The sequence below is a fragment of the Neophocaena asiaeorientalis genome, unplaced genomic scaffold, assembly GCF_003031525.2.
Source record: "Neophocaena asiaeorientalis asiaeorientalis breed wild unplaced genomic scaffold, Neophocaena_asiaeorientalis_V1.1 scaffold280, whole genome shotgun sequence".
In the NCBI taxonomy this organism is placed as follows: Eukaryota; Metazoa; Chordata; class Mammalia; order Artiodactyla; family Phocoenidae; genus Neophocaena; species Neophocaena asiaeorientalis.
Window position 1 is genome coordinate 6,083,139 of NW_020185321.1, and position 24,250 is coordinate 6,107,388.

Sequence of the window (24,250 nt, forward strand, 5' to 3'; positions counted from 1 at the left end):
CTTCCTCTCATATGATCTCTAATACACAATTAGGAAAACAAAATTAAGAATAAAGCCCCTCTAGGGCTTCCCTGGTGGCGCAGTGGTTGAGAGTCCGCCTGCCGATGCAGGGGACACGGGTTTGTGCCCTGGTCCAGGAAGATCCCACATGCCGTGGAGCGGCTACACCCATGAGCCATGGCCGCTGAGCCTGTGCGTCCGGAGCCTGTTGCTCCACAACGGGAGAGGCCACAACAGTGAGAGGCCCGCATACCACAAAAAAAAAAAGAATAAAGCCCCTCTTATTTAACACACTTTCAATATGAACCAGACACTATTCTAAGGGATACAATGTACAAAATGCTACTAAGAAATATGGTTCTAATATTACTAATTCATAAATGAGAGAATTTGGTTAAGTCATTAGCCCTATAAGAAATGAGTAATAATGGTGAAGCCAAGTAAACACTAAATATTGGTTAAATCCTTTCCCACTCTGATTCAGTTCAGAGCTTGCAAACATTTAACAAGAGTTGAATGGAATGGAAGAATCTGCTGCATTTTTAACAATGTAGCCTTCCTCTAGTATGAATTATCAGATGAATAATTAGTTAGCTAAAGCAAATTGGTGCTCCATATAAATATTTATATTATGACTTCTGATTTCCCATAAGGGCTAACTGACCCTTGATGTTGAGAAAAGTTAGAATGATTAATGTCTCTAACACTGCTTTCCTAATAAGCCTTTTCACTTTCTTTATATTCGTGGAGTTTTTCACTTTTTCACCAATTGATTGATGTCTAATAAATTCTGAAACACAAATACACCCCTCTCAATTCATAACATTTATAAGGTTTTTTATCAGTAACAAATACCAAATTCTGGACTCCCTCACGTCCACAGTATGAACTCTGATATTAAGTTATTATCCTTAAATGCTTTCCCATATTCCTTACAATTACAGGGGGTTTTATGTTTTACTAGTATGAATTTCCAGGTGTCAATTAAATTCCAAGCTTCCCACATGTCTTCATTCACTCCTCTGTCCTGTATGAATTCTTTGATGTTGACTAAGGTGTGAGCCACGAATAAAGGCTTTCCCACATTCCTTACATTCATAGGGCTTCTCACCAGTATGAATCTTCTGGTGTCGACTAAGTTCTGAGCCACGACCAAAGGCCTTCCCACATTCCTTACACTCATAGGGTTTTTCACCACTATGACTCCTCTTGTGATGAGTAAGTTCTGACCTTCGAATAAAAGCCTTCCCACATTCCTTACATTTATGGGGTCTCTCACCAGTGTGAACTTTTTGATGTCGGATAAGTTCTGTGCTACAAGTAAAGGCCATTTCACATTCCCGACATTTATAAGGTTTCTCACCCGTGTGAGCTCTCTGATGTCTGGTAAGTTCTGAGCCACGACGAAAAGACTTCCCACATTGCTTACATTTATATGGTTTCTCACCAGTATGAACACTCTGATGTCGGACAAGATGTGAATCAGAGATAAAAGCTTTCCCACATTCCTTACATTTATGAGGTTTCTCACCTGTATGAATTCTTTGATGTAGATTCAGTTGTGAGGCACAACTATAGACCTTCCCACATTCCTTACATTCATAGCGTCTTTCACCAGTATGAATTATCTGATGAAGACTAAGTTGTGTGTCATAACGAAAAGCTTTCCCACATTCCTTACACTTATAGGGTTTCTCACCAGTATGGATTCTCTGATGTCGAATAAGGTGTGAGGGACGGGTAAAGGCTTTCCCACACTCCTTACATTCATAGTATTTCTCATCAGTATGAATTCTCTGATGTAAATTAAGTTGTGAGGTAGATGGAAATGGCTTTCCACACTCTGTACACTTATAGGGTTTCTCATCTATATGAATCCTTTGATGTTTACTAAGTTGCGAGTTAGAATGAAAGGCTTTCCCACATTCCTTACATTTATGAGGTTTCTCGGCAGTATTAACACTCTGAGATTTAGTAATCTGAGCGTCACGAATAAAGGCACATTTCTTATTTTCATCACTTTTTTTGCTTTCATGAATTCTCTGATGCTTAATGAAGTCTGACCTACTATTAAAGGCTTTCCCACATTCTCCACATTTAGAGTCTTTTTCCTTATTATGACTTCTTTCATGTTGACTATGGTGTGATTGGTACCTGAAAGTCTTACATTCCTTGGATTCACAGGATTTTGCTCCAGTATGAGTTGTCTGAGGTGTTCTACGATCTGTGCGCTGAATGGAAGTGGATCTTTCTTCAGAGGTTATTGTGGCTTGTCTGAAATGTCCTTCCTGTAGCCTCTCCAAGTGGCATCTGATTTCTCTGTTACTTCTGACCCTAGTGTACTCAAGGGTAGAGTTTGTAAGTCTTTTTGTTATCTCTGGTTGCAATGATTGAACTTCATAACTGTCCTCCTTTAGCATCTTGGTTTCTCTTCTAGACTCCCAATCTGTAAGATAACAAAGAAAATAGTGGGTATTTTCATGTTGCAGGAGAAAGGAAAGTTCTAAGGTAGAAATGACAAACTAAAAATAGTGAATAATGTAAACTCTTAACACTGCATTGCAACTTGAAAAAAGGGTTGGGGGAATAAGAACAGAGAAAATGAGGGGAGCTTGTGAAGGAGGTGATTCTTTGCCTCTGTTAAGAATCAGAATCAACTGGGGAACTGTTAAAAATATAATGTCCAGGACCCAACCAACTAAATGAGAATCTAAAGGAGTAGGACATTATCTAACAGCAAATCCTCTCATCTCTAGCCTCAAATATATCCAGGTTTTGACTACTTCTACTAGTATCTCTAGTGGCGATCACGTTGTCCAAAGCCATCCCTCATCAAGATTAACAAAACACTATCCTGGAGTATCTCCCTACTTCCTCCTTATATTCCACACCCAACACAGTGGCTGTACTGTTCTTCTTAAAATAAGCTAGATCACGTCATTCTTCTGCTCAAAATTCTCCACTGTATTTCCCTCTCATGCAGAGTAAAAGTCAAAATCCTCCTGTGATCTACAGGGCCTCTGAACTTGTCCTGCACTACCTCATTCTAACCACACTGGCTATCTCCTCCCCTCAGCTGACTCTGTTCCAGCTCCCTGACCAACTGGATGTTCAAACTTGCCAAGCACACCTCTCCTTCAGAATCTCTGCCTGCAAATATCTTCCCTTAGGTATCAATATGGCTCATTCAATTACTTCATTCTGACCTCTATGCAAACGCCGACTTAAGAGACCACTATTTTTTTTTTTTTGGCCATGCCCCATGGCATCTCAGTTCCCCAACCAGGGATTGAACCCGGGCCATGGCAATGAAAGCACCGAGTCCTAACCACTGGGCCACCTGGGGATTCCCCAAGAGACCACACTTTACAAAACAGGATGCTCATCCCTCTACTTACTGCATTTTTCTGCAGTACACATGCCATTTAATCTATTTCTCCAACATTATTATGAAAACTTTCAAACATAAAGAAGAATGAAAAGAATCAGACAGGGAACCCCCATATTCCCACTAGCTGGATTCTACAATAAACATTTGGCTCTACTTGCGTTTTCACACATCTATCTGCCCCTCCATCCATCAATCCATCTTGCAGACATTAGTATACTTCACCTCTAAATTCAACAGATTATATTTTAACTTGTTTATTTCTGTATTGTCTGCTCACCCTTCACTGTACCTATATAGAGTAAATACTCAATGACTGGTGAATGAACGGCCATTCGTATTTTTTTTTTTTTAATCTCCCTCACTGATTGAGGCAACTCAAAGTGTGGCACTCAATGTTTAAATACAGTGCCTTTCCCACTGCACTTCAAAAAAAATACAAAATTCCCTACCAGACCTGCAAAATTCTAGAGTATCTGGTCCCTGCTTCCCTATTCACCTTCATTTTGAGGTGCTCTCACCTTGACTCACCATGAGCTCACTATACTGGCATCCATTTGACTCCCATATCATGCCAATTACTTTCTCATCTTAGACCCTTTCAGGAAATGTTTCATCTTCCATGAATGTTTTGTGTTCCAGGATCTCTCCATGGCCAGTTTCTCTCATTCTAAATATCTTAATTTTCTGTCATGTATCCTGTTCTTTGCCCTCGACCTTTTTCTCAGTTCTGGAATTACATATTTGTTCATCAGTTTATCTACTGGTATAATTTCTCCCTAAGTGGCCTAGAACTGACATAATACTTATTGTATGCTCCATGATATAACCAACCCCAGCATACAGTTCAATTAATGTTAAATAAACTAATCAGTAGATTAAGCGTATTCAAATGGAAATAAAGAGAAATAAGCTAAAGATAATGAGATTAGGAGAGTGACTTGAGATTCACCTATCACTCCATGCTTCTAATTATTTAACAGGTGATAGAGGTGTCCTCCCTGCCTCTGATTCCTGCACAGCTTCAAAATGCTCTCCCTACATCACTTCTGATGCATATGGCAGTTAACACAGAAGCAAGCCTGTGCCATTAGAGCAAATCTGTTCATGTGCCTACACCAGTGTCCTAGAATATTGACAGTTTTACACAACAATAAAAATCTATGTAATCCTACTCAATAACAGCCTAATCAAAAAATAGGCAGAAGACCTAAATAGATCATACAGATGGCCAACAAGTACATGAAAAGATGTTCAACACTGTTAATTATTAGAGAAATGCAAATCAAAACTACAATGAGGTACCACCCCATCCTGGTCAGAATGGCCATCATCAAAAAGACCATCATCTCCTGGGCATATATCTGGAGAAAACAATACTTTGAAAAGATACATGCACCCTAATGTTCACTGCAGCACTATTTACAATAGCCAAGACATGGAAGCAACCTAAATGTCCATTGACAGAAGAATGGGTAAAGAAGATGTGGTACATATACAATGGACTACTACTCAGCCATAAAAAAAGAATGAAATAATGTCCATCCATGTTGTTGTAGCAACATGGATGGGCCTAGACATTATCATACTCAATGAAGTAAGTCAGAAAGAGAAAGACATGTATCATATGTATCACTTATATGTGGAATCTAAAATATGACACAAATGAACTTATATATGAAAAAGACTCACAGACATAGAGAACAGACTTGTGGCTGCCAAAGTGGGGGGGTGTGGGGAGGGATGGATTGGGAGTTTGGGATTAGCAGATGCAAACTTATACAGAGAATGGATAAACAACAAGGTCCTATTGTACAGCACAGGGAACTATATTCAATATCCTGTGATAAACCATAATGGAAAGAATATGAAAAAGAATATGTATATATATGTATAACTGAATCACTTTGCTGTACAGTAGAAATTAACACAACATTGTAAATCAACTATACTTCAATTAAAAAAGTGAGCTTCAATAACTACTATTATCAGACAAAACAGACTTTAAGACAAAAATTATAACTAGAGACAAAGGAAATTCTATAATTGACCATTTTACAATGACAATTTTATAATTTTATAATTACTATATAATGATAAGGTCAATCCATCAGGAAATTATGTAACAGTTATAAGTATATATGCACCTAATAATAGAGCCCGAAAATACATGGAAGCAAAAACCTACAGAATTAAAGGGAAAAAGTGGCAATTCAACAAATTGAAGACTTTAATGCTCTATTTTCAATAATAGATAGGTCGACTTGCCAGATCAACAAGGAAACAGGAAACAACATACTCTTAAAAAACCAATGAAACAAGAAATTACAAAAGAAATTAGAAAATACTTTCCAGTATGAATGAAATGAAAACTCAACATACCAAAACTCATGGGATATGGTTAAAACAGGTCTTAAAGGGAAATGTACAGCTTAAATTGCCTATATTAAAACCACAAAAGAGCTCAAATCCATAATCTAACTTATACACCTACGGAACTAGAAAAAGAAGACCAAACTAAACCCAAAGATACCTGAAGGAAGAAAATAAAGAGAGAAGATAAATAAAATGAAAAAAAATAGAGAAAATCAACATAACTATAAGTTGGTTCTTTGAAAACAACAAACTGACAAACTTCAGCTAGAATGACCAAGGAAAAAAGAAGATTCATAATAATACCAGGAATGAAGGTGGGGATATTACTACCAACATTACAGAAATTAAAAGAATTTCTAGGGAATACTATGAACAACTATATGCAACAAATTAGATCACTTAGATGAAATGGACAAATTCCTAGAAAGACAACTACCAAAACTAACTCAAGGGGAAAGAGAACATGTGAATAGGCCTACAAAGAGATTGAACAGTAATTTAAAAATCTTCCCAGCCCGTGTGCCTAGAGCCCATGCTCCGCAACGGGAGAGGCCACCGCAGGGAGAAGCCAGCACACCCCAGAGAGGGGTGGCCCCTGCTGGCCACAACTAGAGGGGGCCTGTGCACAGCAACGAAGACCCAACACAGCCAAAAAAATAAAAAAATAAATAATAATAATAAAAAACCTTCCCACAAAGAAAAACCCAGGACCAGATGGCTTCACTGCTGAATTCTACTAAACACTTAAAGAAAACTTAATACAAATCATTCACAAACACTTCAAATACAAATTCCTCACAAACACTTCAAAAAAACAGAAGAGGAGGGAATACCTTCCAATGAATTCTCAGGCCACTACTACCCTGATATCAAAACCAGAAAAAGGCATCACAAGAAAACTATAGATCAATATCCCTTACTTAATATAGACACAAAAATCCTCAACAAATAAAACCAAACTAAATCCATCAACAAATAGAAAGGTAATACATCATGACCAAGTGTGATTTACCTAGGCAATGCAAAGTTGGTTTAATACCCAAAAATGTATCAATGCAATATACCATATTAATAGAACAAAGGATACAGCCCACATATCTCAATATATGTAGAAAAAGCAGTTAACAAAAGTATTCTAAAACCCTTTCATGATAAACACATTTAACAAACTAGGAAAAGTGAAGCATTATTCATAGTAGCCTAAAAGTGGAAACCCATCCAAATGTCCATCATTTGATGAATGGATAAACAAAATGTGCTATAGTCACAACACGGAATACTATTTGGCAATATAAAGAAATGAAGTAGTAGTATATGCTACAGCATGTATGAACCTTGAAAACAAATATTCTGCTAATTGTAAGAAGCCAGTCACAAAGACTATGTACTGTGCGATTTCATTAATATGAAATGTCTAGAACGGCCAGCTCTATAGCAGAAAGCAGATTAGTCGTTGCGTAGGGCTGGGTGTGGGGAGTGACCACTAATGGGTATGGGATTTCATTTTGGGGTAAAGGAAAATGTTTTAAAATTAGATTGTTGTCATGGTTGCAAAACTCTGAATATACTAAAAGCCACTGAACTGTATCTTTAAATGAATGAATTTTATGATATGCCAATTATATCTCAACAGAGCTATTTTTAAGTCAGGACAAAACTGGACCCAAAGCGCAGGGTAAATTGTTGTCTCGTGGGAAAGAGGAAGGCACTTCCTTCTTGAAATCAGAAGGAATAAGAGCAAGGGTAGCATGAAAGTGGTAAGTGGAATGAAAATTTGGGGGCTCATGCTGAAACATCCTTACTTCTCCAGATCTCAGGCTTTTCAGGGAGCTTTCCTACCAACATCTCATAAGTGCTGCCTGCCTTCTCACAGGCCAGGTGGGTGACCACCTGCCATGGCCTTTCCCATATGAGTAACCATTACTCACCTGGGCACCATTCTTTTGTCTCCTTGCTGTTAACCATCCAAGGTTCCTTCCCCTGCTCCAATAAGGAGATCACATCTGGCTTAGAATCAGAAAATCCTGTTCAAGAAAGAAAAAAAGGACCAAGTTATGTTGTGAGTGTCTCAGAATTAAAATCAGTCCATGATTGTCAGGAAAGAGGAGTAAGTAAATTAAGGGTCAGAGGAAAGGATGAAGAAGATAAAGTCTGATGGAGCAGCCAATTTCTAACTTCACAAGGCACAAAAAGCGTTCTTTGGTAAGCAAGAATCATTAATTCAGTCAAGCACTTGGGAGGCACTCACAAGAAATTTATAACAATAAACATAAAAATTCCAGAAGGCCAATTCCAAATTCTGGAGGGCAGGTAAACTTACCCAGTGAGATCAGGGTATTATAATTCTCCAACATCACATCTCGGTACAAATCTTTTTGAGCAGAGTGCAAGCACTCCCACTCCTTTTGAGTGAAGTAAATGGCCACATCTTTGAACTTCAAGTCCTGAAACCACAGATAAAAATACACAGAAATTAACGTGCAAAATCTTTACAATAAAATAAAAGAAATTTTGAAAAAGCAATTCAATAGGGGAACACTGTTGGGAAAACAGGATGTGCTGGACCTTTCAACATGAGTAAGTCAACAGCTCAATATCAAAAACAAAAAACCCAATCCAAAAATGGACAGAAGACCTAAATAGACATTTTTCCAAAGAAGACATACAGCTGGCCAAAAGGTACATGAAAAGATGCTCAACATTGCTAATTATTAGAAAAATGCAAATCAAAACTACAATGAAGGATCACCTCACACCGGTCACAATGGCCATCATCAAAAAGTCTACAAAGAGGGCTTCCCTGGTAGAGCAGTGGTTGAGAGTCCGCCTGCCGATGCAGGGGACACAGGTTTGTGGCCAACTGTTGGTAGGAATGTAAATTGATACAGCCACTATGGAAAACAGCATGGAGTTTCCTTTAAAAACTAAAAAGAGAGCTACCATATGATCCTGCAAGCCCCTCCTGGGCATATATCCAGAGACAACCATAATTCGAAAAGATACATAAACCCCAGTGTTCACTGCAGCACTACTGACAATAACCAAGACATGGAAGCAACCTAAATGTCCATCTACAGATAAATGGATAAAAACGATGTGGTACATTTATACAATGGAATATTACTCAGCCATAAAAAAGGAATGAAATAATGCCATTTGTAGCAACATGGATGGACCTAGAGATTATCATACTAAGTGAAGTAAGCCAGACAGAGAAAGACAAATATCATATGATACTGCTTATATGTGGAATCTAAAAAAAAAGGATACAGGCTTCCCTGGTGGCACAGTGGTTAAGAATCCACCTGCCAATGCAGGGGACATGGGTTTGAACCCCGGGCTGGGAAGATCCCACATGCCGTGGAGCAACTAAGCCTGTGCACTACAACTACTGAGCCTGCACTCTAGAGCCTGTGAGCCACAACTACTGAGCCCACATACTGCAACTACTGAAGCCTGCACGCCTAGAACCCATGCTCTGCAACAAGAGAAGCCACCACAATGAGAAGCCCGCGCACTGCAACAGAGTAGCCCCCGCTCGCCGCAAGTAGAAAAAGCCCACACGCAGCAAGAAAGACCCAACACAGCCAAAAATAAAATAAATAAACTTATAAAAATAAATAGATTTTTAAAAAGATACAAATGAACTTATATACAAAACAGAAATAGACCCAGAGATATAGAATACAAACTTATGGTTACCAAAGGGGAAATGTGGGTGGGGGAGAGATAAATTAGGAGTTTGGGATTAACATATATACACTACGCTTTATAAAATAGATAATAAGTACCTACTGTATAGAACAGAAAACTACATTCAATATTTTATAATAACCTATAAGGGAAAAGAATCTGAAAAAAATATATGTATAACTGAATCACTTTGCTGTACACCTGAAACTAACACAACATTGTATCAATAAACTGATTATACTTCTATTAGGGAAAAAAAAAAGAAAGAAAACATGGATAGGTCAGTGTGGAAACAAGGATGATCACAGCACACGTTCTTGGTGCACACATCATTCTTTTTTTTTTTTAATTGAAATACAGTTGATGTACATATTATATGTTTCACGTATATAACAGTGATTCACAATTTTTAAAAGTTATATTCCATTTATAGTTATTATAAAATATTAGTTACATTCCTTGTGTTGTACAAATCATTCTTAAACATGCTTGCTACTACAGATATAACCTCTCGGCATTATCCTCTTCCATTGTTTATTCCCAGGCCTGGGTGGATAGAGTTCAGATAATTGGTGTCTTCCAATTAAATGAAGCTGTACGTACATGTACATAGCACATGCTATGTTCAGCACATAACACTGTGACCATCTCTTTCCATTCTCTCATTTTAAAAATCTGTTTAGAAGTCTGAAGAATTCAGGAATTCCCTGGCGGTCCAGTGGTTAGGACTCAGCGCTCTCACTGCCAAGGGCCTGGGTTCAATCTCTAATAGGGGAACTAAGATCCCACAAGCCACGCAAACAGCAAAAAAAAAAAAAAAAGTCTGAAGAATTCACAGATATCTTTAAAAATCTCTCTCTCTGAACATAGGATTTGGATATAACTTATGTGATTTAATTTCTTAAAAACTCAGGCTCATATTCAATTCTAGCTGTTTTCCATGTCACTATATAGACATAATTTTCATTGGCTGTATGATGCCCCATCTTATGTATTCAATGTTCTTATTTTGCAGCACTAGCTTAAACAAGTTCTCTTGCGGTTACAAGAGTCGTTACTTCTCAATAATTTATGCATCTGGTTAAACTGTTCCTGTTACAATAAGTTGTCCCTAACTATACTCTCCTTGGTCCAGAACTACCAGGACTGATGAAGTAAGATCCAGACTCACATTGATGTGACCCAAGATGAGTATACACCACACAAGTTCAAAATGGACCCACGGACTCCTTGGAATATCACAAAACTTCATATACTGAATCTATCATATTCCCAGTCAAAAAAAATCTCAAAGATAAAGACACGGGCAAATACTGAGAATGCAACAAATCAGTGTCAATTACCTTCTTGTTTACCTGGAAAACCCAACTTTGCAACATGGAATCTCACTTAATGACTCACCTCCACTTCATCAAAGCACAGCTCGAACAAGGGAGGTACAAAATTTTCAGCAAGGGTTGATTTTCCCATTCCATCAGTACTCCTGGTGGAAGGATAAGCACTTATCAAATGCTAAGGGGTTTTCTGAATAAATAGCTAAACATTTGTTGGAGAACAGAGAGACACTTATGGGACAGCAGCCTTTGGTAGCATCACTCATTGGAATAGGAAGAAGTGGGGAACAAGTCCCTTGGAAAGGCTCAGGGAGGCAGGCAGTTTCAGGAAAAAGAAATCCACTGTTGAAATCTTCCAGAATAAAAAATGCTTTCAATGAAGGAGAGAAGAAAACATCAGTTCATATAAACAATGGCTTTTAGGGTTGCAAAACCAGATCATTTATATCCTGGGCTCATCTAAGAGAAAAGCAAGCTTAAAAAGGCAAAGGAAGAAGAAGCTAGAGCAGCCCTGAGTCACCAGACTGACCTCAGAGTTCCCAAAGGACTGAAAATGAATTTTCCTCTCTCCTCCTCTGTTCCTATCTTCCTGCTTTTGGCAACCCAGTGCGTACACACACACGCACAGAGTCTCTTTCTCTTTCTTGACTTGAAGGAGAAAAACAAACCTTTGCTTTCCCTGAATCCCAGGGAATCCAACTGTCCATAATGTATTGGCTCTGCACTGCAAAGACCTGGGACCTCTAGGACCAGGCCCTCAGAGTAAGGAAAAAGTAGAAGCAGCACTCCCATTCTCAGGGGCTACAAGGAAAACTGCCTGACTTGAACTCTGGCTGCTGGTGGAAGGAAAATATTCTCCCCTGAGGAACTGTAACCACAAATTAGCCCTCACACAGGTCTCAGCTCACATTCCTATTACTAAAGTGAATCTAAAAACCCTACCATCTATGAATCTACTTTAATGTGGTTCTGGTTTGGCGGTGCTCCTGGAAGAAGCAAGCCCAGATGTGTCCTAGAGGAACAACCTTCATCCAGACCTCAAGAATCCATGGGTAGAATTCCAAGGAAAATGACCAAAGAGTCAAAAATAATAAAACAACACAACACTGTGAATGAACTAAATGCCACTGAACTGTACACTTTAAAATGATTAATTGTATGTAATGTGAATTTCACCTAAATAAAAAGAAACATGCAAAGAGGCATAATTCCATGATCCAAGAGGCAGGAAAATCAACTGTTTCAACTTTCATTATATTTGAAATTTTCCATAATAAAATGTTGGACGGAAATATTACACCTGCAAAAATTTACATATTATGCAGATAACGCAGGTATATGATTTTAAAAAGGGGGTAAGGTATTAAGAAACAAAACTCCACGAAAATAACAGGTAGATTTAAAAGAAAAAAATTTAAAACTTCTAGAATAAAAAACACAATGCCTAAAATTAAATCATACAATGGCTGGAATAAATATCTCTGAAGAGAAAAATTACTGGGCTGAAATATTTAAAAAGAAATTATGCAGAATGCTATCAAAGACAATGGGGGAAAGTATAAGAGGTTAAGAAGATAAAGTAAGAAGGTTTAACAGATATCTAACTAGAGTTCTAGAAGAAAAAAGGAGAAAGGACTGAAAAAGGTAGTAATTGAAGACATAATGGCTAAGAAATTTTCACAACTGGCAAAAGAAAGCATTATTCAGAAGCCAAGAGTCTCAAACAATAAATAAAAAGAAATCCAGGCAATTATATCAAAACTGCAGAGCATTAAAAACAGACTATGTTAAAAGTAATTTGATATTAAAGACAGATTGTCTACAAAAGAATAACAGTCTGATTGACAGATGTCTACTCAACAGCAACAATGTAAATCAGAGATGACAGAATAAAAATTCTCTCTCACAAGGGAGGACAAATAAAAAGATTTTCAAAAAGCCAAAAGAACAGAAATTCATTAATGTATGTACTTCCAACTAAAGGAAAGTGTTCCCAGATAGAGGGTTTGAGATGTAAGAATGGTGAATGGTGCCGTTCTTTAAAATGGCAAAAACGTGGATAAACTAAGCTAACATTCAATATACAAAATAATAAAAATGTCTTATGGACTAAAAAAAAAACAATGAAAGAAAAATACCTGACTACAATATAAGTTGCTTGATCAGCTGGAATATCTAGTTCCTTATACTATTCAGCAAGAGCATAAAGATGTTCTTTAGTTTCAGACACTGGTAAGAAAAGTATGTTAAAATGTCTAAGGTAACCAATAAATAAACAAACATAGTTTATAACTTTCAAACTCACAGAAGGGAAAAGGGAACGAGATAATAAAATACAGAAAGGGTAGAATAAAAAGCACAAACTAAGTCAACAAAGATACTTTCAATTATGTCAGTAATTACAACCACTGTATAGACTAAATGCTCTCATTAAAAGATACAGTTGGTCAAAAACCAAAGCCCAGTTATATGCTGTTTATAAGAGACACATCCAAAACATAAACATCCAGAAAGACTGGAAGTAAAAGGCTAGTAGATAACGTGTACACACTTAACAAATAATAAATATATATAGTACATACACACAAAACAAAAAGGAACAGAATTATGACAGATAAACCCTCATCATTATGGGAGATTTAACATACCTCTCAAAATAACTGATAACACAGATAAAAAGTCAGTAAAAATAGAGAACATTTAAATAATAAAACTAGTGAGCTTGATTTATTGGCCACATACAGAAAAATGCACCCAACTCAAATAATAATCATCTCAATCATATCTGGAAGATTCAGAAAAACTGACCACACTGGACTTTAAGACAAGATAGAAACATTTTTCATGAATACATACTAATAAAAAGACGCACCTTAATAGGATTGCCTATGGGGGTGGTGGTGGGAAATGGAATGGAAGAGAAATAAATAATCAGAACAAGTGAACAACCTTGCCCAGACCAGTAACAATGTGCCGTGAAGATTATGATGAACACTGCACTCAAATCCTCCCCCCATCCTACCAAGGGAAAAAGAAAAAAGAAGAGAAGGGAACACTATGACATATTTTATGAGGCTAGACCAGAAGTCAGCAAACTTTTTCTATAAATGGACAGAAAGTAAATATTTTATGTTTAAAATTTTACTTATTTATTCATTTATTTTTGCTGCATTGGGTCTTTGTTGCTGCGCGCAGGCTTCTCATTGTGGTGGCTTCTCTTGTTGCGGAGCACGGGCTCTAGGCGTGCGGGCTTCAGTAGTTGTGGCTCGCGGGCTCTAGAGCACAGGATTGTGGCACACGGGCTTAGTTGCTCCACAGCATGTGGGATCCTCCCGGACCAGGGCTCAAACCCATGTCCCCTGCATTGGCAGGCAGATTCTTAACCAGTGTGCCACCAGGGAAGCCCAAGTAAATATTTTAAAGTCTGTGGGTCATTACTGTCTCTTGTAACTACTCTACTCTCACAGGGGCATGGAAGTAGCCGTAGACATTACATGAATGAATGAGTGCGGCTATGTTCCAATAAAGCCTTATTTATGGACACTGAAATCTAAATTATACCATTTTCATATGTCATAAAATATTATTCTTCCTTTAATTTTTTTTCTAACCATTTAAAAATGTAGAAAACATTCTTGGCTTACAGGCCAGGGCCACAGTTTGCTGACTCTTGGACTACAGTAACCTGGACAACATAACTTGCATAAAGATTTTATGAAAAATGGAAATTATAGGCCAAGCTTACACATGCTACAGATGTAAAAATTCTTTTTTTTTTTTTTTTTTTTGTGGTACGCGGGCCTCTCACTGTTGCAGCCTCTCCCGTTGTGGAGCACAGGCTCTGGACGCACAGGCTCAGCGGCCATGGCTCACGGGCACAGCCGCCCCGCGGCATGTGGGATCGTCCTGGACCAGGGCACGAACCTATGTCCCCTGCATCGGCAGGCAGACTCTCAACCACTGCACCACCAGGGAAGCCCAGATGTAAAAATTCTAAATAAATTATTAGCAAACTGAATTCAGCGATATGAAAAAGAATCATAATATATCATGGCCAAGTTAGGTTTCTCCTGGTATAACATAGTATAAATGATTTTAGAAATCAATTAAAGTTACTAAGCACGTTAGCAAATTAAAAGATACATAAGATCACCTCAAGAGATGTAGAAAGGTGTTTCAAAGAATTCAATATTCATTCGTGATTAAAAATTCAGAGCAAATTAGGAATAAAAAGTAATGTCTCTAACCTGATAAAGGACATCTTGAAAAAAACCAAAAATCCAAGAGAAAGCATCATAAATAGAAGTGAAACATCAAAGGAATCCTCTCTAAAACTAGGACTAAGAAAATGTGCCCACATTCTCACCAGTCAATACTGTCCTGGGAGATGGAGCCAGTGTGATAAGACAAGAATTAGCACCAAATAAAGACTGAAAAAAGGAAAACATCAATATTTACAGATAACACAATTATTTACACACAAAAAGTGTCCTTAATCATCAATGATATGATTATCTAGGTTAGATGACCCCAAATCCAAAAGAACCTACAAGATATTACAATAAATGAGAGTTCAGCAAGTTAGATGGATACAAAATCATTATCTAAAAATCAATTTCATGTCTGTATACAAGAAACGATGAGAAAATTAGTCTAAAAATTAATGCCATTCACAAAAAACACAAAATATTAAAATACCTAGGAATAAAATTAACAAAAGATGTGTAAGACTCCAATTAAAAAACTTTATTGGAAACCATTATACAAGACTGAAATCAGCAGAGTTATACCACATAGAGAGGAAAACTCAATATTGTAAAAATGTCAACATTCCACAAAACGATCAAAGATTCAACGTTGTACGAATTGATATCCCAACTGGATCTCTACGTAACTTGATCAGCCAACTCGAAAATTTATATGGAGAATCCAAAGGCCAGAAACAGCTAAGTCACTCTTCGAGGACAAGACTATGATGGTAGAGGAACATGACTTACCAAATATCAAATATTATTACCAAGCTGTCTTAATTAAGACAATGTGGTTTTGATGGAGGGATAGACAAATAGGCCAGCTGGGAAAAACAAACAGACCAGTGGATTAGAAAGGACAGAATAGACCAAAGCGCATATGTTGAGATATATATATATATGAACTTAATTTATGACAGAGTTGCCACTGAAGTACAGAGAGGAAAGGATGATTGTGGAGTAAGAAATTTGGCCTCCAAAGAGAGATTCTTGCCTTTGTCTAGCTAATAGGACAACCTCTAAACACTTGGAATTCCCCAAGTGACAGGAGTGTCTTTATTATTTATGGTGGGCCCCCAAGACCACATATGTTAGTTTATGCTAACGAAACAATGCAGGGTAGGGGCTGGCCATGCCAGAAAGACCAACCATGTAATCAGAACCTTGGGGCTTTGGGTTATGTGATAGCAGCTTGACTTCCAAGCAAGTAGGGAAGGGAGATGCTGGAGATTGCATTTGACCACGTGAAAATGATTCAATCTTGCCTATGCAATGAAGCCTCAATAAAAACTCTAGGCACTGAGCTCAGGTGAGCTTCCCTGCATGTTGTCACATATCAATATTGGGAAGGTAAACTTCAAGTTTGGAACCCTCCCAGATTCTATCCTACACATCTTTTCCCTTGGCTAATTTTGTTGCTGTTGTTGTTCTATCTGTCCAGTAAGACTGCAAGTATTTTTTTAATCGAAGTATAGTTGATGTACAATATTATATGTTACAGGTGTACAATATAGTGATCCCTTGGCTAATTTTAATGTATCCCTTCCCTGTAATAAATGTGCCCATGAATTAATAGCTTTCAGTGAGTTCTGTGGGTCTTTCTAATAAACTGTTGAACCTGAGGGTGGTTGTGAGAATTTCTAAATTTATAGCCAGCTGGTCTGAAGTGAGGGTGGCCCTGGGGCCTTCAAACTTGCAGCTGGTGTCTGAAGTGAGAGAGAGTCTTACAGGGTTTATTCCCTTAGGCTGTGCAGTTTGCCTAAACCTTTGCAATGGCCTTTTCCATAAATGATGCTGGGATGTTAGTTATCCAAATGGAAGAAGTAAAATTGGACCCTTGCCATACACCATGGTAAAAATCAACCCCAAGTGAATTAAAAGCTTAAACACAAAAGGCAAAACAAAACCATTTATAGAAAACATCATGGGAAAATATCTTTACTCTTAGGAGAAAAGAGATTTCTTAAACAAGACATACATAAATTAGTAAAGGAAAACTGTTAAATTTGATGGCATTAAAATTGAGAATTTCTACTATCTAAAGGTTAGAAGTCAAGACAAAAAATGAGAGAAAGCATGTACAGCACATATGACTGACAATCCACAATATTTAAGGAATGCTTACAAAGTATTAAATGGAACAAAAAACTGGAAATATAAAACTCAATAGAAAAATTAGAAAATGAGATGAAATGGTACTTCAGAGAAGAGAACGCATGAGAGGGGGCTCAACCTCATTTAAAACCAAGATACGCACATTTAAATTCAGAATAACATAGCAATTCACGCCTACCCAATGGGTAAAAATTGAAGTCTGACAGTACCAAGTATTTGGTGAGGATATGAAGTAACAGGATTTATTACTGGGTATAAACACTAGAACAACTGGGCAATGTCTAGTGAGATTAAAGATGCACATACCCTATGACCCAACAATTCCACTTCCAGTTATATAACTAGAGAAATTCTTGTGCATGATACCAAGAGACAAATTCAAGGATGTTCACAGGAATAATGACTGAAATATGAAAGAAAAAAATATATATTTATACAGTGGATGGCTATACAGTAAGATAAATTCACAATGTGAATGAACCTCATGAATATACGTTGAGAGACAAGTAATGAAGTTGCAGAAGATTCCAAACAGTTTGATTTTATTTATATCAAATTTTAAAATGACAATAAACACATATGATTAAAACTGTAAAGAAAAGCAAGGGAAAGAGAAACATAAAATTCAGAATAAGAGTTACCTCTGAAGGGCAGAAAAGGGAACTGGGTTGGGACGATTCACAGTTCACGTGGGGTTTTTAACAATGCTTAATGCTTTACTTCTTAAATATGGGTGTTCACTCATTCACCACACCATAAACATTTTTTACTATTCAATATTTAACAAAAGCAGTTTTTAAACAAAGAGTTACAATACAGTGTGATAAGAACAGATGCAACACAGGGGAATGCAGTCACTCAGAGGCAGCAAGCATAATCAGGTAAGTGAAGTAGGCTTCACAGAACCCTGAGAAAGTGGTGGTGAGGGATAAGCGCCCCCCTTGTTCTTCTTGTGCCATGGAGGCCAGAGATAGCACTGCGCATTCTGACAAAGGCTAAAGTCGAGTCAGAGAGGGAGCAGAGCAATGAGACTGAAAACAAGTATCAGCTCAAGAGACCTTTAGAGGTTCTCACAGGTCAGATTTTTTTTTTTTTTTTTGCCGTGCCACGTGGCTTGCGGGATCTTAGTTCCCCAAGCAGGGATTGAACCCGCGCCCTGGGCAGTGAAAGTGTGGAGTCCTAACCACTGGACCACCAGGGAATTCCCTCACAGGTCAGGGATTTTAAGCAGGATACATGAGCTCCGATTACAAGTAGAAGAAACTTTCTATGGGAAATGAGGTACAGTGACTTACTTAGGTTGAGGGGTATGTGGAGAATTTCCTGTAACATGTAGAAGATTAACTGGGGCCCTGAAAAGGAACAGAACTCCAGCAAACAAAAACAGACCAAGCAGCATTCCAAGCAGAGTGAACGTGGTAAGCTGGAGGTAGAGAGGGAGACTAATTGAATCCTGTGTGTCTGAGGAGCAGACAGTTCACTGGGGTAACTGGTGAGGGATTCTGGGCAAGGAGTAGATAGAAGCGATGCTGAAGAAGTCCAAAGGGATCAGAACAGAAAGGTCTTGGGTGACGGTCACCTCTGCCAGGACTCAACATACCATCCTTACTCACCACTTTACTCCAATACTAGGATTGGTGCTCTAGTAAATATAGAATGTGCTTTTTAGTAAATAAACAATGAATGTGAAAGAGCTAGAGCTTTATCCTGAAAGTAGCAGGGATTCACTGAATAAAGGAAGTGACATACCTGGACTATTTTATTTTGGAGGAATAACCTAGAGCCAGGGAGTACGATTAAATCAACGTATCACCCACTTCCACAAAAGTCTCATCTGGCACACAGACAGTGGAGTGAGGTCACAGGGCATGAGACCAAAAAGGAGCAGGAAAGGGACAGATGCAAAGGGATCTGTCGCCGCACTGAATGTTGGGGAGATCAGGAAGTAGGAGCTGGGGACCTCCCTGTTGCTGGTGTAAGTGCACATTCAGGTAAATTTCCATTACCAGCATATTCCCCAAACCCTGTAGACTACATTATACAGAAGAAGTTATGAGGAAGCCATGGTCTGAGAGCTAATAAATGGTGGATATTGGGTAAGACTCTACGATTTTATGCAGTGCAGAGCCTCTTATTAATACAGTGAAAGGACAATGATCACTCTGAGGAAAGGAGGAAACAGAGGGAGAAATGGACAGTCGAAGGTTGAAGGGCAAAGGGGAGCTAGACTTTCTTCCTCACCCAAATATGCTGAGAATTGATGGGGAGAATGTGGTCCTCTTCTGAGAATCTTAGGAAGGGTTTGGCCAGAATGGAAATTGGAAGACAAACTCAATAAGTTCTCACAGGATTCAGAAAAGTCAAAGAGAAAGGAAGAAACAGATTCATCCAGAAAAGAAAGAATATTTCTTTAGTCTTTAGGGTGAAAAGAATCCTTGAAAAGCAAGTGGACAGAATTAATAAAGGAAGACCTACACTCAGACACATCCAGGAAAAAAAACTCCAAATCTCACATACTACAAATACCATGCCATTCTTTAAAATCAACTAGGAATTTTACAGCCAACATTCTCTAGTTATATCTCAAACCAGATACCTTAAGGATTAAATTGTTTAGACAAAAGTACTTTAGAAAAATGAGTGACTTTCTATTTTTGTAGAGAAGACCTTCTGGCATGACATAAAGAGAACATTTTTTGAAAACTCTGAATCTTAAAAACACACAAAAGATACATTAACCGTGAAAAAATATTTCTAAAACAACCTGTAAATGACAAAGAGAAAATATGCTTAACATATAAACTGACAAATGGGCAAAAGAAATCAGTAGGCAATTTAGAAATCCCAACTGTACCATTTATTAACTGTAATTTTGGACCAAGTGACTTAACAAAATCTATTTTCTCATTTGTCAACTTAGAATAATAATATATTTCATAAAATCTGAGATGCCACCATTACTTTATATACCACGAAAGAAAAAAAATGCAATCAATGAAACTATAACTTAAAGGGAATTGAAAAACCCATCCTGATTTCAGAGAAGTTAAAATGTGGGGGAAAAATGCATCACTGAATTAATGAAAAACAGTCATAACTGATTCATTGGGGTGTTATGTGGATTCAACAAGATAACACATATCAAGAACTTCAAACTACAAGTGGCTCAAAGTAAACACCCAATAAGTTAGTTGCTTCTATTAGTAATATGATCCCATTCTGTAAACAAAATTACATACCCACACATACGTGCAGACAAAATAATTTAAAAACATTAATAGTGATTAACCTCTAGGTGGTGGGACCATGGGCCATAAACTTTAATAACTTACTCAAATTTTGAAATTTTTGCAAAAATCCTATATAACTTTAATCGTTAGAAAGAGAGCAATTAGGTTATTTCTATTTGGAGAGGGGGGATATCTAAATCTGAAGGGGGCAGGCAGGCATTCCAGGCTGTTAGAAATCTGGAAGAAAATAGGCTACTGCATGTGACTCTGGAGGGGACAACAAAGAAATTAGTGAGACTTAACTAAACTTATTCTGTTCTTCAACTTCCCTGCCAAATCACGGAGGCACATCCTGTCAAGACTGTTATAGCACTGAACAAAATCCAGGGAAATGGAAAATCCAGATCAGATAAGACAATGTATGCAAGGCAGACAGCCCAGGTTTAGGTTCCTGGCTAGTTTAGGAGGAAACCATCTCTTCCCCTTTCTCCAAATCACTACTGTAAATCTCTTGGCTAGAATCCTGAAATAGGATAGTGTCCTGAAAACAGAGAAGCCCTTTCCAGAAGAAAATTGCAAATACAACTTACCTCAGCCATGACTTTTGATGCCCAGCAGCTCTTTTTTCCTCCTCTTCTGGATTCTTAGAGAAGGAAAAAGGTAGAAAATGGTTAAGAAACTAAGAGACATCAGTTCCTTCCTGGAGCCCAGAGGAGGCCAAGTCAGAACAAATCCCTACCCCACCCCAGGCACTGAGAGGGAGCCCAAAACCAAAGAAGCCTGCAACCCCACCACCCTCTCTCATCTTCAAAAAGAAGAGCAGGCGACCTTAGGGGCCCAGATGGGAGTCTTGGGAAAGACTCCCAGACTGTGGCCTCTTTCCTCCATAAGAACCTGACTTTGGGTATTTTCAGACTCCAGTATCTTACACTGAGCCCGGATCTGTGGCTCCAAGAAACATCCTAATTGGATTCACCTGTTAAAGAATCCCACATTCCTGTCCTTTAGGCTGGGGGCACCTGCCTGGGCCTTGGTGGCCATACGGTGAAAGAACAGAGAAGTGGAAGTAGAAGGGCGTCCCAGCCCAAAGCTCTAGAAACCCCCCGACACCACCATAAACAGCCCCAGAAGCGCCATTCACTGCGCTGGAGAGCGAGCGGCTGCAGCTGTGCCAGTTCTTGGGCTGGAGAGTGCAATGGGAGCGCAGTCCCGGCCGAGGTAGACGCCCGGAACACACCCACCCGCGCAACCCACTCAGCGCCCACCAAAAATGTACAAAGAAGGCGCCATTCCCAGCTCCAAAGGGCAGAGTCTGCGACGTGGCCACATTGGGCGCGCGCACACCGAGCCACAGGGAGTCCCGCTTTGATAGAGTACCCACCACAGCACCGCGAGGCACTGCTTGCCGAGCACCGGACGTCTGGCGCACAAATCAACACCAGGGAGTATCTCACGGACTTTCCCCAGGCAGGAGGCCACACAGCTACGGCACCCCTAACCTCCAGACATCCCCAGCCCGCCCCCGCGCCAGCCTTAAGCCACACCCTCCCGTGATGGCGCGCGGCCCATACCTCCCACCCCCGAGTGTGGACAAGCGGCCTGGAGAGCACCACCCTCCCCGTCGTCCTTTATTTTCCAAGCGCGTGCACGCATCTTGGACATGCCCGACATCCACCCATATTTAAAACTCCCGAAGGACCCCAGCCCTGCCCCGAGCCTCCTCACCGTCCACTTCTCCGGGGTCCTCTCACTCCAGTTTGATTGAATCCGCCCCAAACCAGTGATTGAGGCAACCTGGAATGCCCCGATCCTCTGCGTCCGAACTCCCGGCAACTCACACCGGCCAGCGAACTTCGGCCGGAATCCGCATACACCGCGGAGCCCTCGGGGAAATGTAGTCCAGAGAGGGAAAAAATCCAAATAGAGCCTGAACCGGCACAACAGTCTTCTCCGCCCCAAGTCGCGTCGTGTTCCAAGCTTCAATGAAGCCCAGTCCTGACCGCCCAGCCGCACGCGAACATCCTCCAAGAACCTGGGCGAACTCACAGGTCGAGGTAGCAATAGGTGGCTGCGGAGGGGTAAGAAAGGGTTGTGGCCCGTGGAGGCTTCTGGGAAATGTAGCCCACAGGCGGGGAAAGGGGGTGCTCAAGTTTCCGCTGAGAATTCATTCTCAGGTCCCGGGCGCCGCCGGGAAGTGCAGTCCTCACTCTGGAACGCTGGAACGCTGCAGCCTGCAATCCTGGCTTTTCAGCACGATTTGGGCGGGGCCCCAGGGACGCCCGGTAGGGGCTGGGCCCACCCTGAAGGCGTCTGGGAAATGTAGTACCAGCCTAGCGTGTTGGGGACGTGGTGGGGAGAGTCTGAAGGGGAGCAGTAGACTTCAGGGTGGGGGAGTCTGAGAAGGGCCCGGGGAGGTTCAGGAAGGACAACCCTGGTCCGGAATGGAATACCAATACTAAACTCTGTATACTATGTAATACTGTTTTCAAACATTTTATAAGTACATAAATATAGATTAAAAGACACAGGTAGGGGCTGAACAGGTAATAAGATCGCTGGAAAGTCACACTAACATTTGTTAACAGTAGTTAATTTCGAGGATGTGTGAGTTTTTTTCTTTTTACTTTAAGAGTTTCATCTTGGGCTTCCCTGGTGGCGCAGTGGTTGAGAGTCCGCCTGCGGATGCAGGGGACACGGGTTTCCAGTCCGGGAGGATCTCACGTGCCGCGGAGCGGCTGGGCCCGTGAGCCATGGCTGCTGGGCCTGCGCGTCCGGAGCCTGTGCTCCGCAACGGGAGAAGCAGCAGTAGTGAGAGGCCCACGTACCACACACACACACACACACACACACAAAAAGAGTATCACCTTATATTTTGGCCATTTTCATGTCCTTCTTATAAAACATTACTTATTAAATTTTGTCAAATATAAAATGAATAACTATTGTGGATGCAAATAATCAATAAACCATCTACAATAAGGACTAGAAGAGAGTTTTATTCCAGCTGTGCTGAGGACTATAGTAGGGGATATAGCCTCTCAGTAGTTCTGAGAAACTGCTCCAGAGAAGCATGGCTTTCAGCATAGTTTTATATCTTGTCAGAACAAAGAACATACATCAAACATGACATGGGTACATTCCTTCAAGCTTTCAAGAGACAGATTAGCACGTACACAGTGAGTCAGTATAGGCTTGGCGTCTGGGAAAGGAACCTTATCTTTAAAGGAGAACTGGTATGGGCTTATAGGAAGGGAAGCATTTATCCTTATCTTCAAAGTGGACATTCTTTACTTTGGGATCATGCATTTTTTCCTTTAATGGTTAAAGCAGGTGTGTAATGTATGATAAACAGGACACAAGGCTGTTCCAGGAACATAAATTTCAGGCCAAATTATGTATAAACCAGAATGATTTCCCCATACCTCAATATATGAAAATTTCTTCTATCAGTATAGATTCTGAAAATGATGAACTAGAAAACAAAAAAGTGGGCTGGACTTTTAAAATTCACAATTTGGTTCTAAAAGATAAATGAAACACAATATCGATAAACAATAACAAAACAAAAAAATTAAATCAAAACAAAAACATTAGAAGTGTGGAAGGTTAAACCACAGACATAATGTTTAAAATAATTTTGAGGCTATGTGCAACTTTATAACCACAGTAGAGGTAACTGTAGATTTTCTAGTAAAATTTAAATTACTAATTTCTATTAAGAAGTAGAAAACCTGAACAGAACATTAGCTATAATGAAATTTAAATATATCTTAAAATAGGTACTATTAGAAAGATACCAGATGGTTATCATTGAGTTTTAGCTAATTTTTGAACTAATAATGATGGTTCAGTTTATTCAGATCC

At 39.3% G+C, this 24,250-nt stretch overlaps 1 protein-coding gene across 2 annotated transcripts; it reads right to left on the minus strand.

Annotated features, from left to right (window-relative positions):
* Positions 1-213: 213 nt before the first annotated feature.
* Positions 214-22,607, minus strand: LOC112392253 (zinc finger protein 568-like). Of its 2 annotated transcripts, none has more exons than XM_024733885.1 (5): positions 22,112-22,607; positions 20,977-21,029; positions 8,085-8,208; positions 7,693-7,788; positions 214-2,446 (listed from the first exon to the last, which is right to left on the minus strand). In XM_024733885.1, exons 2-5 carry the CDS (start codon positions 20,983-20,985, stop codon positions 1,011-1,013), a joined length of 1,665 nt encoding a protein of 554 aa, XP_024589653.1. In that variant the 5' UTR covers positions 20,986-21,029; positions 22,112-22,607; the 3' UTR covers positions 214-1,010. The 2 variants fall into 2 exon arrangements, with proteins under 2 accessions (XP_024589653.1, XP_024589654.1); XM_024733886.1 differs by lacking the exon at positions 22,112-22,607 and adding an exon at positions 21,768-21,844.
* Positions 22,608-24,250: the final 1,643 nt, after the last annotated feature.